Source organism: Sebastes umbrosus, chromosome 3 (assembly GCF_015220745.1).
Source record: "Sebastes umbrosus isolate fSebUmb1 chromosome 3, fSebUmb1.pri, whole genome shotgun sequence".
Lineage (NCBI taxonomy): Eukaryota > Metazoa > Chordata > Actinopteri > Perciformes > Sebastidae > Sebastes > Sebastes umbrosus.
In genome coordinates, this window is record NC_051271.1 from 20,190,666 (window position 1) to 20,203,256 (window position 12,591).

At 40.3% G+C, this 12,591-nt stretch overlaps 1 protein-coding gene across 1 annotated transcript in view; it reads right to left on the reverse strand.

Annotated features, from left to right (window-relative positions):
• The window catches only part of dchs2 (dachsous cadherin-related 2), a 39,143-nt gene that overhangs the window by 21,311 nt on the left and 5,241 nt on the right, over positions 1–12,591 (reverse strand). Inside the window, exons 3-10 of the mRNA XM_037764882.1 lie at positions 10,201–10,392; positions 9,793–10,024; positions 7,401–7,637; positions 3,143–4,168; positions 2,870–3,057; positions 2,077–2,176; positions 1,829–1,998; positions 632–1,475 (exon numbers count right to left, since the gene is read on the reverse strand). Coding sequence (XP_037620810.1) covers positions 632–1,475; positions 1,829–1,998; positions 2,077–2,176; positions 2,870–3,057; positions 3,143–4,168; positions 7,401–7,637; positions 9,793–10,024; positions 10,201–10,392 — 2,989 coding nt within the window. The remainder of the gene's footprint in view (positions 1–631; positions 1,476–1,828; positions 1,999–2,076; positions 2,177–2,869; positions 3,058–3,142; positions 4,169–7,400; positions 7,638–9,792; positions 10,025–10,200; positions 10,393–12,591) is intronic.

Here is a 12,591-nt window from a genome sequence, read left to right on the forward strand (position 1 = left end):
GGCTGTTATGGCAGTATTTTCTGATTTATGGAGTGATAAAAATAGATATCCAGAATTCCCTCTGTCAAAACCTTTGACCTTTAATTGGAAATCAATCCCTCACAGGTACCGCATTTAGCATTAAAAATATGCTCAAATCACATGACAAACTCTAAGCCCGCTACAGCAAGTTTCATTAATGCGTTAAAGAAATTAGTGACGTTAAAACAAATTTGCGTTAACGTGTTATTATCGCATTAACTTTGACAGCCCTAAATATTAATGAATTTTGTATTTTAGAAGCCAATACCAATGTGAATATGACATGTGAGTGTGACGATACGTCAGCTAATATCAACTTGTTTTACAAGCACATCACATAAACAAATATTATTAATAAGGATCTCTTTTCTTCAAAGAATATCACCCACAATATGTAGTGACCGGGGGATTTTACATGAGAAAAATGAATTTTGCAGTGCTTCCTGGTGGGCAAACTAAGTAATGCGAGCACTGCTTCAAAATTTTCAGCACTGCAATTTCTACTGTCTTATCTGCCGACATATACGGCAATGCAGATAGAACAGCAGTAAGTTAATATCTGCCGATATATACTACATCAGCCCGGCCTATCTATCGGTAAGAGTCCTACCTGTTTTCTCCTCCAGTGTGAAGAATCCGCTCTTGTTTCCAGCCACGATGACGTAGGAGACGACCCCGTTTTCACCCAGATCTCCATCTATGGCCACGAAATGATGCAGCAGACTCCCCATCTCTGCATCCTCCATCACGTCGACTGTGTCCGCTGACACAAACACCGGCCGGTTATCGTTCACATCCAGCAGGAAGACCTGAGCGGTCACTGATGTCCGCTTCCGCTCGTCCTTCTTCTTCGCCTGGTCGGTGGCTGTCACAGTGAAGGCAAAGCTTGGGTTGGTCTCGCGGTCTAAAGGCGCCGTTACAGTCAGACTCCCTGTGTGAGGGTTGATCTGAAAAGGGAAACGTGATGAAGGCCTGCTGAGCTGAGGGTCAAAGGTCAGGGAGTAGCGCAGGGCACTGTTAGGAAAGGTCCCGTCAGCGTCCCTGGCATGAAAAGCAAACGCCAGCGATCCGACTGCAGCGTCCTCCCACAGGCCGAACATCACCAGTTTGTCAGGGAACCACGGCGTGTGGTCGTTTACGTCCTCCACTATCACATTGACCAGCACAGACATGTTCACTCCAGAAGCGAGTCCCACATCTTCAGCTCGGACCATGAGGAAGTACTGCATGGCCGACTCGTAGTCCAGCGGCTGGTTGATGTATATGTCACCAGAGGAGCTGTCGATGCCGAAGTGAATGCTGCCGTCGCCCTCAGAGATGGAGTAGTGGAATCTCCCGTAAGATGAAACACTGGCAGAGCCGATAACAGTCGCTGGCTCCGTGTCCTCTTTCACCGTAAAACGCCTCATAATCTGGTGGTCAGAGTGGCCGTACAGAGCCTCTAATCCATGAACCTGCAGGTGAAATACATACAAAGATGTTCAAAGTCACAGCAAAACTAGAACAGGTTAAAACACTGGGGAGATTTGGGTGGTGAGAACAAAATGCCATGAAGTGAATCATGTGGCTTCCTCCCTTTAATGAGACTAGAACTGATCTCTGTTTCTTCTGTGATATACAGTATGTCTGATTATGCTGAAATAATAATAACAGACAGGCAGTGTTTTGAAATAAAGATGTATAAACTGAACGAACTACAGTTTTCTTGATTTTAAAAACACAGAGAATGGCAGACTTTGTAAAAAGCTCATCTATAGAGAGTATATCCAGCAGCAGTCAATAGTATGAAGTGGAGGGATGACTGTACCTGTACATGAATGAGTGCAGTGTCCTCCAGAGGTGTGGCTCCGTCGTCATTGGCAGTTACTTTCAGAGTGTAGTACGCTCCGGTGTTCTCAGTGAACAGCTCCGTTGTTCGGATGTCTCCACTTTCACTGTCGATCTCAAAGTGTCCAAAACCTTCATCCTGTAAATCAGCTGAGACAAAACACAAGATGGTGATGATACCCAGAAACTCATCAATTATAGTAAAAGTGCATAATGTCCATAACTCACCTGAGACCAATGAGAAGGTGACTGTTCCATTTTCTCCAGCATCTAAATCCTTGGCGAACATGTTTGTCACCAAGGAACCTGCCGGAAGACCGGCCCATATCTGCAATGAAGAGAGGAACATGTACAGTGTGAATTAGACTGGATATACAGAATAACAAATTAATTGATTACTTACATTAAGACAATTATTTTTTGTACTAAGTTTTCTGAAAACGTATGTTTAAATATTCAAATGAGGCACTATCTTATCAAATATCTGTTAATTTGCAAACATTTCAAGAACAGATATCTGAACATGGAATAAAGCCAGGTTCAAAAATCTTTTAATTTTGTTTACATATTAGAGTCAAACTTCTCCAAACTGGGGGCGCGCCGACTGTCATCTACTGTAGGTAATACAATGACTATGGATAAGTACCTCATACAATCCTACTTAAAAAAACCCAAACTATCCCTCTTAAAGTGCTGAAAAAAGGTGAATTTGAGCATCTACAATTCCTGCTGAAGTTCATGTGAGAAAAATAAAAATAAATAAATCAAGAATGATTAAGGATGTTTAGAAATTCACTCTTACGAAAGGTTAAAAACGACATAATCTCAGGCTCATATTCAGTAGAATACAACAATTAGAAAAAGAGTAATGGTGCCATTTTTGGCATAATCTATATGAAAATCTTTCTTATATCGATAAAAAACTGCCCGTCTACCAGAATCACACAAACTCATACAATATATACAGTATATTATATTTAACACGTACAAAAATGTACAGGTCAGAGCCTAACGTGTTTACCTGAACATTGAGCTCCTTGCTGGCAGGCAGGTGTGTAAACTGTGGCGTGTTGTCATTGATGTCAGTGACCAGGATGTGAGCGGTGGCGGTGGCGTTGAGGCGAGGGTGGCCCTGGTCCGTCACCATCACCTTCAGACTGTGCTGGCTGTGCTGCTCCCGGTCCAACGCCACCCAGTTGATGATTTCACCTGGATGGGTCCAGAGAAGGGACAAAAAAGGTGAGGATGCACAGTAACGCCTAATATCACCTCAAAATGTTGTCAGTGTTTTTACCTGTTTTAGCGTTGATACGAAAGAACTTCCCATCTGTGAGCAGGATGTAGGACAGCTGGGCATTTTTCCCAGAATCCTTATCCGTGGCCTTGACTGTTCCCACCAGGCCTTGAGGCGACGACCCCTCTGACACAGTGAAGTAGTAGACGTCGCTGCTGAACACCGGAGGGTTGTCGTTGATGTCCAGCACCAGCACTGTCACCGTGGCAGTAGCGGTCATGTTCGCCAGCGAGGCCTCCCCGGCTGTGGCCAGCACTCGGAAACGAAACCTGGATTCTGTCTCGTAGTCTAGATTGTGGGAGAGAAACAACCACCCGCTGTTTGGGTGAATCCGAAATGGAGCAGGAGGAAATCCAGCTTCTGCTTCCAGGGAGTAGGTGAGGCCGGAGTTGGACATGTGAGCTCCCCGGCTCCGGTGTGCCCTCACCTGGATGACCCTCGAATCTTTCCTGTAGCCCTCACCTATCTCCACCTGGTAGACTAATGTCTCGAAGGCGAGGCTGTCTTCGGCGGCGGTGCGGTCCACGTTGACCGTGAGGGTCAGTGTAGAACTCTGTGAAAGCTCCCCTTCATCTTTAGCCACGATGTCCAGGCTGTACCTCTGCTGGTGATCCACCTGTAAACTCTGATTTAATGTAACCGTCCCGAGGTTGTGATCAACAACAAACGTGCCATTTCTGGTACTTTTCAGGTGATACTGCACCCTCCCGTTGGCGCCACTGTCGTAGTCGTGCGCATGAGCGATGAACAACACCGTCCCCGGCAGTGTGTTCTTAGACACTGTGATGGTGTCGCTGAGTTTGGGGAAAACAGGAGCGTTGTCGTTAATGTCTGCGATAGTGATGTTGACCTGGGTGGTGCTGTAAACTGGAGAGGTGTCAGTGTAGGACTGAAGGACCAGCAGGGCGTACGGCTGCGACTCGTGGTCCAGAGGTTTGACGTTGCTGATCAGGCCGTACTTCGGGTGAACGGAGAACAAACCCTGAGGGTCTCCAGAGGAGATTCGGTAGGACACTGATTCTGAGTCTGTGAAGACAAAGAGTTTTTATTGATAGATGATCTACAAAACATTAAAGGGGACATATCATGTTAATTATCAGATTCACACTTGTATTTTGGGTTTCTACTAGAACATGTTTACATGCTTTAATGTTCAGAAAGAACATTATTTTTCTCCTACTGTCTGCCTGAATATACCTGTATTCACCCTCCGTCTGAAACGCTCCGTTTTAGCTCCTGTCTCTTTAAGACCCTCTCCTGAAAAAGCCCAGTCTTCTCTGATTGGCTTGAGAGAAAAATATAGTGCACCTCTGCAAAGGTAGTTCTCAAGCTGTGGGTGATATATTCTAATGAGTCTGTATGTGACATAGGAAGGGGAGCCAAATCTGAATGTGTTTGTTGAATCACATATTTTTTTCTGATCTAGACAGCCTACAAAAAACTGACTTGGTTGTCTGATTTCACAGTTTGTTGGTTGGTAGGAACTCCAGATACCCAAATGTTTGAGCACAAGCACTGAAAAGGTGAGTTTTTCATGATGTCCCCTTTAAAAGGTCGGTTCTCTTAAATGCTAAACTAAAATTTTAATTCCCTTCCTTTCTTTTAATGGTTGCATTTAGACATGCAGATAGTTTTGAAATAGAAATGTTAGTAAAAATAAATCCCCAAACCAGAGCAAATAAAACCCAGAACTATCTGCAAGGTGAGATATCACGAGAGATAAGTGAGAACATGTGAACCAATATTCTGTACAAAATATGAAGTGATGTGTAGTTTTCATTTAGCGTCTTGGAAGTTTAGATCAAGAGATAAGAAACAAAACAATTAATAATTAAAAAATGCAAAACGCTTATAGCAAAAGGTAACGAGGGGTTAATGTGAGAGTTGAGGTGAAGAAAAAGTGAGAAAAAAGAAAACAGATGGAAGGAAAAAATAAATTAAGAAAAAATAAAATAAATAAAAGAATAAAAAAGAAAGCAAAGACATTTAACTGCAACTTAAAATGAGTGCATATATATAGTAAAAGATCAACATGAATACACAGCACAGTAAGCAACATGAAGTAATTACAGTAATCCTCTCCAAGTGTTTGTTGCTCTTCAACAGTAACTAACAAACCACAGAAACAAACAGAGAGCTTAAAGACGCTCAAACACGCCCAATTTTGTTGTTTCCGCTTTAAGTTGAAGTGTTAATCTGTTAATGGATTAGATGACCTTAAATGACTGTCTAGTGGAGTGGAGGGGTTCAGCTGCTGAAGGGACTAAGAGGAGTTAGTGGGACGTAACGAGTGGACTATATAACTAGAGACTCTAGTTCATGTTACTATACATCACATATTATGCAGAATATAAACTATTCTTTATTTCCTTCAGTAAGAATCTCATTTGTATTTATAATATATAAAACTCACTTTTACCTGCAACTACATTGAATAAACTCAACAAATGCTATTATGATATACATATTTATAATAACAATAAATCCTCCGCCAGTCCAGGTGTATATTTATTTATGGCTCTGACAATCTTTGACCTTAGAGAACAATGATATAATATAATGTACAATTGTCTTTGACCCTTTGCCGTCTGTCATCTGTACATGTGGCTAAAGAGGATTAAAGATTAAACCGCTCGCCTCCTCATGTCTGGGAGGAGATTTGAACAATGACAACGATCGCTCAGTTGTGTTTGTCACAATCATGTGTCAGGACAAATCCAGCTTAAATACTGCATTACTGCAACATCCAGTGCTGGAGAAATGAGCCTTTCACATCAATTAGTTAACTTTATTTGTGATTTTAGTTAAAGTTAGTATTATTAGAAGTATATAATAAATAATATTTATAGTATTTTTTTAGCCTCCTCATATACTGTATATTAATATATTACTCATTAATCTTTTTTTCCAAATGACTCAACCTCCATTTCTTTGGACTGTGAGAGGAAACTGGTGCGCACAGACACAGGGAGAGGTGACAGTGATTACAACTGGGTCACCATGTCATTTCAGGATATTTACAACAAATGGAACTGTTTTTTCCTCCTCATAAAACAACAAGTTAATGACCTTTTAATCAAGAATATCTGATACAAATGCTTCTTAACTATAAGATGTTCAGCCACCAATATTATTTTTAAGCTTGCAAAATGTTATTATATTGTTCCAGAGCAGGGGTTTTCAAAATCTTAGGGATCATGATTATGTTATTTGATCCAATGGACGCTCAACAATTGAGCCAAAATAGCTTGCTGTTTGACATAACTTCAGACAACACCAAATACATAAAAATTATTATTAGTTTCTAACTGTGGGAAAGTGGGAAAGTAAAATTCCCCAAAACTACTGTATCTCTGAACTCTCTCTTTAACCAAGTCACGCACATTTAGGCTATTTTATGTGATTGTCTTTTGATAACTAATGTAATATTGTTTCATTTCCATCCACTGAGCCTCCCTTAAAACAGTTTGGAGACCCCCGGGGACTGGCGAGGCCCACCTCACACTTTGAAAACCTTTGCTCTACAGGGTCTATACAATTGAGCTGTTGGGGTGAAAAGGACAGATGCATGCTGGTGTTCTACAAACAACAAGAAGTTGGTTACTGTAGTTTATCCCACTGATCTGGCACGCTTATCAACATGGTCAACAGGTGGAGCGACACACAGCTCAAGGAGGCCAGTAAGGGACTTTAAAACCCTTAGATCCTGATCGCCATATGTGTCACACCTTAACACACAGACATGGTACACACATCTTTAAATTCAGAGTGACTTACACTTTCGGGGGATCTGATGTCCGTCACAAATAAACATCCACTTAGAAATCCTAAAAGAAATCCTTATTACCCATTATAACTCCTCTAAGGCTCCTTATTCTCAGAACTTGCCTGAGAATCATCACGTTTTTAGGTTTTCTCCAGCATCACAGTAATCCAGTGATAGTTGTCTGTACATCCGTGGGCACATTGCAAACACAAACCATTAATAGCTAATTCGGCAGACTGTTAATGGTGCCAATTTGCCAAAATATAAACAAATATTGGCTAAAAAACTCCATGGCAACATTATACTTCTTGTCTACTACCCATAAAGGCCACAAATTGTGTGATCTGTAGCTCAAAAACTTAGAGGGGGGGCACAATTTTAACCTTTCACTGATTTTTAAAAATGTGTTAAGTAATCTGATTACTCTTACATCTATCTGTGGTAATATCAACCTTCTCATCCAGCTGCTCTCAGACCAGAATATGCACTCACTTGCTGGGTTTGTGGCCGCCACCGTTCCCACAGGAGTCCCTGGCGGCGCGTCCTCAGGCACCGAAAAGGTGTAGCGTGACCTCTGGAACACAGCTGGAGCCTGGGCGCTGGGTAAAACGTTGATGGTGACCTCTGCCGGCCTGACGGAGGTCAAGCCCTCCCCATCCGTTGCTGTTATGGAGAGCTTAACACTGGCTGCACCCAGATGGGTCAGAGTGGAGGTCAGGAGGAGCATTCCTACACAGACAGGACAGAAATAAGTTAGTGTTTTATTCGTTAAGCTTTAACAGTTATACAATCATTCCAAAGGTTGTTTTATTTTGCTGTGTTTCAATAACAGCACTTAATTGAATCGACATTTTTTTTCATTTCTTTTCCTTTATTTAACCGGGTAAAAGTTTCAGTAAGTTTAGTAGTAATCAGCAACTATTTCAATTGTTTGATCATGTTAATCATTGTTCAAGCAAAAACGCCAGTTTTTCTCTGGTTCAGCTTCTCAAATGTGAGAATTGCTTATTTTCTATGTTTCATATATCAATTTAAAATTATATTTTGTTTTTTTTTGGACTGTTGGTTGGTCAAAACAAACAATTTGAAAGCATCACCTTGGGCTCTGGGAAATTATAGACAAAACAATGAATCCATTAATTGAGAAAATATTGATCAGATTGATCAATAAACAGCACATAAACAGTTTACAACAATTTAGACAACAAAAAGGTAAAGAAAAACTGTCCAACACTGCGCAAACAATATCTAGTCAAGATGCACATAGAGGTATTTGAATCTTAAAAACAACATCCAAATGAACTTAAAACAATTCTTAAAATTCTTTAAATTAGACTGCGTTCACAGCCAGATTTGCAACATGCTGCGTTGGTAATAACCACATCTACATTAGTCAACACTTTGTTTACTGCATTAACAGGCACGATGACAGATGGTCAGGATGGAACGTGACTAAATTTTGTCACCTAAATTCACCTTTCAATCCCGTCCCTACGATAGAGAGAATCAACTCTACTGCCCATACTATAATCGGTTTGGAAAAGCATTCATATGCAGGTAGAACTACTTCAAATACACAAATTGTTGGCTTATTCTACTTATTTAGTATTTTATTCAGTATTAAATTGTGGTTGAGTACCTTACACTCAGCCACATGGGGATATAAAGCTTTGGGCCTCCTGCATCACCCCCTGCTGAGCAGTGACACTGGCAATCATATCATGGGGACTTACACAAAGTAAGTAGTAGTTTATCCCCGAATGCTGCTGCTGCCAGTCACACAACTTACTTAAAAGACTAGTGAGTGGATGTATGTGACAAGTCACTGAAGTCATATTCAAACACAGTTTAAAAAACTCAATTAAAGTGCAACTATCCACCATGTCATACTAGCATGTTGCAAAGGAGGCTAAATAACGCTCCAAACGTGCACTAAATTTTGGCGAAGAAAAACTGTCATGGCCATTTTCAAAAGAGGTCTCTTGACCTCTGACCTCCAGATATGTGAATGAAAATGGGTTCTATGGGTACCCACGAGTCTCCCCTTCACAGACATGCCCACTTTATGATAATCACATGCAGTTTGGGGCAAGTCTTAGTCAAGTCAGCACACTGACACACTGACAGCTGTTGTTGCCTGTTGGGCTGCAGTTTGCCATGTTATGATTTTAACATATTTGTTATGCTAAATGCAGTACCTGTGAGGGTTTCTGGACAACATTTGTCATTATTTTGTGTTGTTAATTGATTTCCAATAATACATATATACATACATTTGCATAAAGCATCATAGTTGCCCACTCTCATGTTGATAAGAGTATTAAATACTTGACAAATCTCCCTTTAAGGTACATTTTGAACTAAAAAAATGTGAGATTAATTTGCGATATTAAATATTTTAATCGATTGACAGCACTACTCATTACTTTTAAAGTGCGACATGGTCTAGCCCCGGCATACATCTGTGAACTTTAATGCCCCTATCTTCCTGCACCCAATCTCCTATCGTACAACAAAACTCTCCTAACAGTTAAAACTAAAGGAGACTGTGCTTTTGCTGGCAGGGCCCCAAAACTGTAGAACAGTCTTCCTGTTGAAATTTGTCTTGCAACCTCGCTGATTTCTTTCAAATCGCTACTAAAAACTAATTTTTACAAACTTGCTTTTTTGTAACTTTGTTTGATGTGTTTCTTGTAATTTTGTATTATTTGTGAAGCACTTTGTAACGCTGTTTTGAAAGGTTATATAAAGTTATTATTGAAAGTGCTGCATGGATTTTGCTCTTTCTTCTTTTTACTCTTTAACTGCAACAACAACATTTTTCTACTTGGAAACAAAACTATAAAAGACACTAAAAAGTCTGTGTTTTCTTACAGCTGCCTACCTGTTTGTTTATCCAGTGTGAACAAACTGGACATGTCACCAGGAAGGACATCGTAGGTGACCTGTCCAAAGCTGCCAGAATCTCGGTCGGTGGCGATAACGTTGAGGATTTCTGTGCCGGGCTGTGTGTGGCTGCTGATGCTCATAGTGTACTCGTCGGGGTTAAACACTGGAGCGTTATCGTTCAGGTCTTCCACCTCGATGTGCACGTAGGTTTGAGCGCTCAGGCCTCGCTGACATTTTGAAAAGTGAGGAAAGAAGAGAATTTCGTATAAGAAATAAAACATTAAGTAAAAAGAAATCTTGTTAGGATCACAGTGCAGGGAGTGAATCATGATGCTTCAAGAAAGAAGGTCAGGTGTTAACACAGTACGTCAAAGCTAATTATTCCTAAAGGAAGGCCACTCACTGGATCTTCAGCCTTGATCAGGACGTCGTGGACCGTCTGCCCCGAGTCTCGATCAATATCCTGAGAGACGCACAGCTCTCCCGTCTGTGGGTGGATTCTGAAGAGCGGGTGTTTGTCCTGCATGTCAAAGCCGTCAGACAGAGAGTAGAGCAGGGTGCCAAACTCAGGGCCGTCTGCATCTGTGGCCACAACCTACAAAGAAGGAAAATACAGTTACATGTAAACAACTAAAACACCGTAATACATATTTCTATGATTTTTTTTCTATGGCATTTTCACTGTACACTCTGGAAAAAGTTTTTACTGCCTTACGGGGTGATAGTTCTTAATTATACTTTACATGCGATTGATTCCCTCTATTTTTGGATTTTATTCTGTGCTCTTTGTTAGTGCTGGGTATTTTCAGTCACTGAGCATTCATGAGGTTATATTGTACAGTTATTTATGTCTTCCCTCAATAGAGGCTATAGAAAATGTATATCAATTATGTGTTATTGATGAGTGTGTCACCATTCTATTTGTATGGAGTGGCTTTTGCCATGTTGGCTTTCAAGATATATATATTTCTTTCATTGTATTGTTGGTTGTTTCTGACTGTTCTGGCCACGCCTCTGTTGTTGTGACAGGATGTGTACTGGCGGTGCATCCACAGATGATTCCTATTATGTAATCATATAGTCCCTTTCCTGATTGATGTCTGTGCCTCACCTGAAATATTTAAAACTGACATTACGTCTTGAATGATCACGCTGATGACGGCTTATAGCTGAAACGCGTTCGTTTGTTTGCCCAAAATAAACTAAAAAAGACTCTTTATCTGTGAGAGCCGGTGATTTGCTTCTTCTGTTCTTACCACTACCTGGCTGCTATTTTCTATTTCAACAACTAAAACACTGTCATTAACCTCTGAGGTCCAATAATGAAGAAAAATACAGAAGCGTTCATTGTAATAAAGTATCAAGAAGAAGGAACCAGGAATTTGGTCCGTCTTATAGATGACAGAGACACTTAAACAGCAACTTAGTGTAACTGCATTCAGTAATTGACTGAATACAACTAGCAGTGGTAAGAGACAAACCGCCCTCAGACACCTCACTGCTGCCAGATGAAACGAATAAATCCAACAACCTGTAGAGAATTCTTCAGTTTGATAAGGAAGGTGATTTAAAATATGTAAATGTTAAATCAAATGATCTGTGCGGTATGATTTGTTCCTGTTGGAGGTGGTTGTTACTTGTCTTTGGAAAACGATGCCAACGTCTAAACTCGTAAAGCCTTATTTAAGGTAATCCTTGACCAGAAGGCTGTTATTTACTGTAAGCATCACCTGCCTATATAAACCTGTAGACCTCCATTAAGTGTCAGAAAGTTGTTCTGCCAGTTCAATGTGGATAATATTTCATGGAGAGTTTTGTCTATATGATTTCTAATACTTTGTTGATATTATCTAATACTTATTAAACTATTTATTTCTGCCAAAGGACCATTAGTCCACGCCATTACTATTTACGTATACATGCATATGAAATTCTTTTCTCTGCTAATAAACTTTAAATATTAACTACTTTGATTAAATTATTCTATATTCCTTAATTTCTTATTATTATAATTTTCTTTTCATAGACCTAACATAGTTTGCTGTTGTTTTTGTATGCGTGTTCTGTTAACTTTGCCCACTGTGTTATGTTTTGTCTTATTATCTCCATCAGGTGTAAGCCTGTGGGGAGATCATGCGTTCTGTCTGTCTGTCTGTCTGTCTGTCTGTCTGTCTGTCTGTCTGTCTGTCTGCAGCTAATCTCGTACACTACTGGACCCGTCAGCCTAATATTTTGTGTGCTCATTTATGACTTTATGCTCAAGGACGTCTTGTGATTGCGGTGATTCACAATTTTTGAAAAAACTATTGTATTGACTGTTTTATACTGTTATTGACTGCTGCTGACTTGTCACTCCTCTTAACCGGCCGGTAGGGGCCGCAAGTAATCAACAACTGCTTCAGTAGCTGAAGGCAATCGGCTAGACTAAAGCAAGCCTTACCTAGTCTGTTGCAGACCACATTTTGGCCTTTGTCATGGTTCAAAAACTGACATCCATTGAAAAGTTTGGTCTCATTTTGAACCGGAGCAAAATGCAAATGAATTCCATACCAGATATGTCATGATCCACTAAAGCTAGGCATGATATGAGATGAGTAAACCACCATTTTTGTTATCTTTGCATCTTTGTTAAAATGAAATAGATGTGTTGTTCAGCACGTAGCAACATACAGGTATCTGTTATAAAAGGTTGGTTTTATCTCTGTAGTAACCGCGTGAATCATAATACTGTTCTGCCAGAGAAGGTCAACATAATAAAAACATAAAAAATTCCCTCCATCAAAGGGTTTAGAGT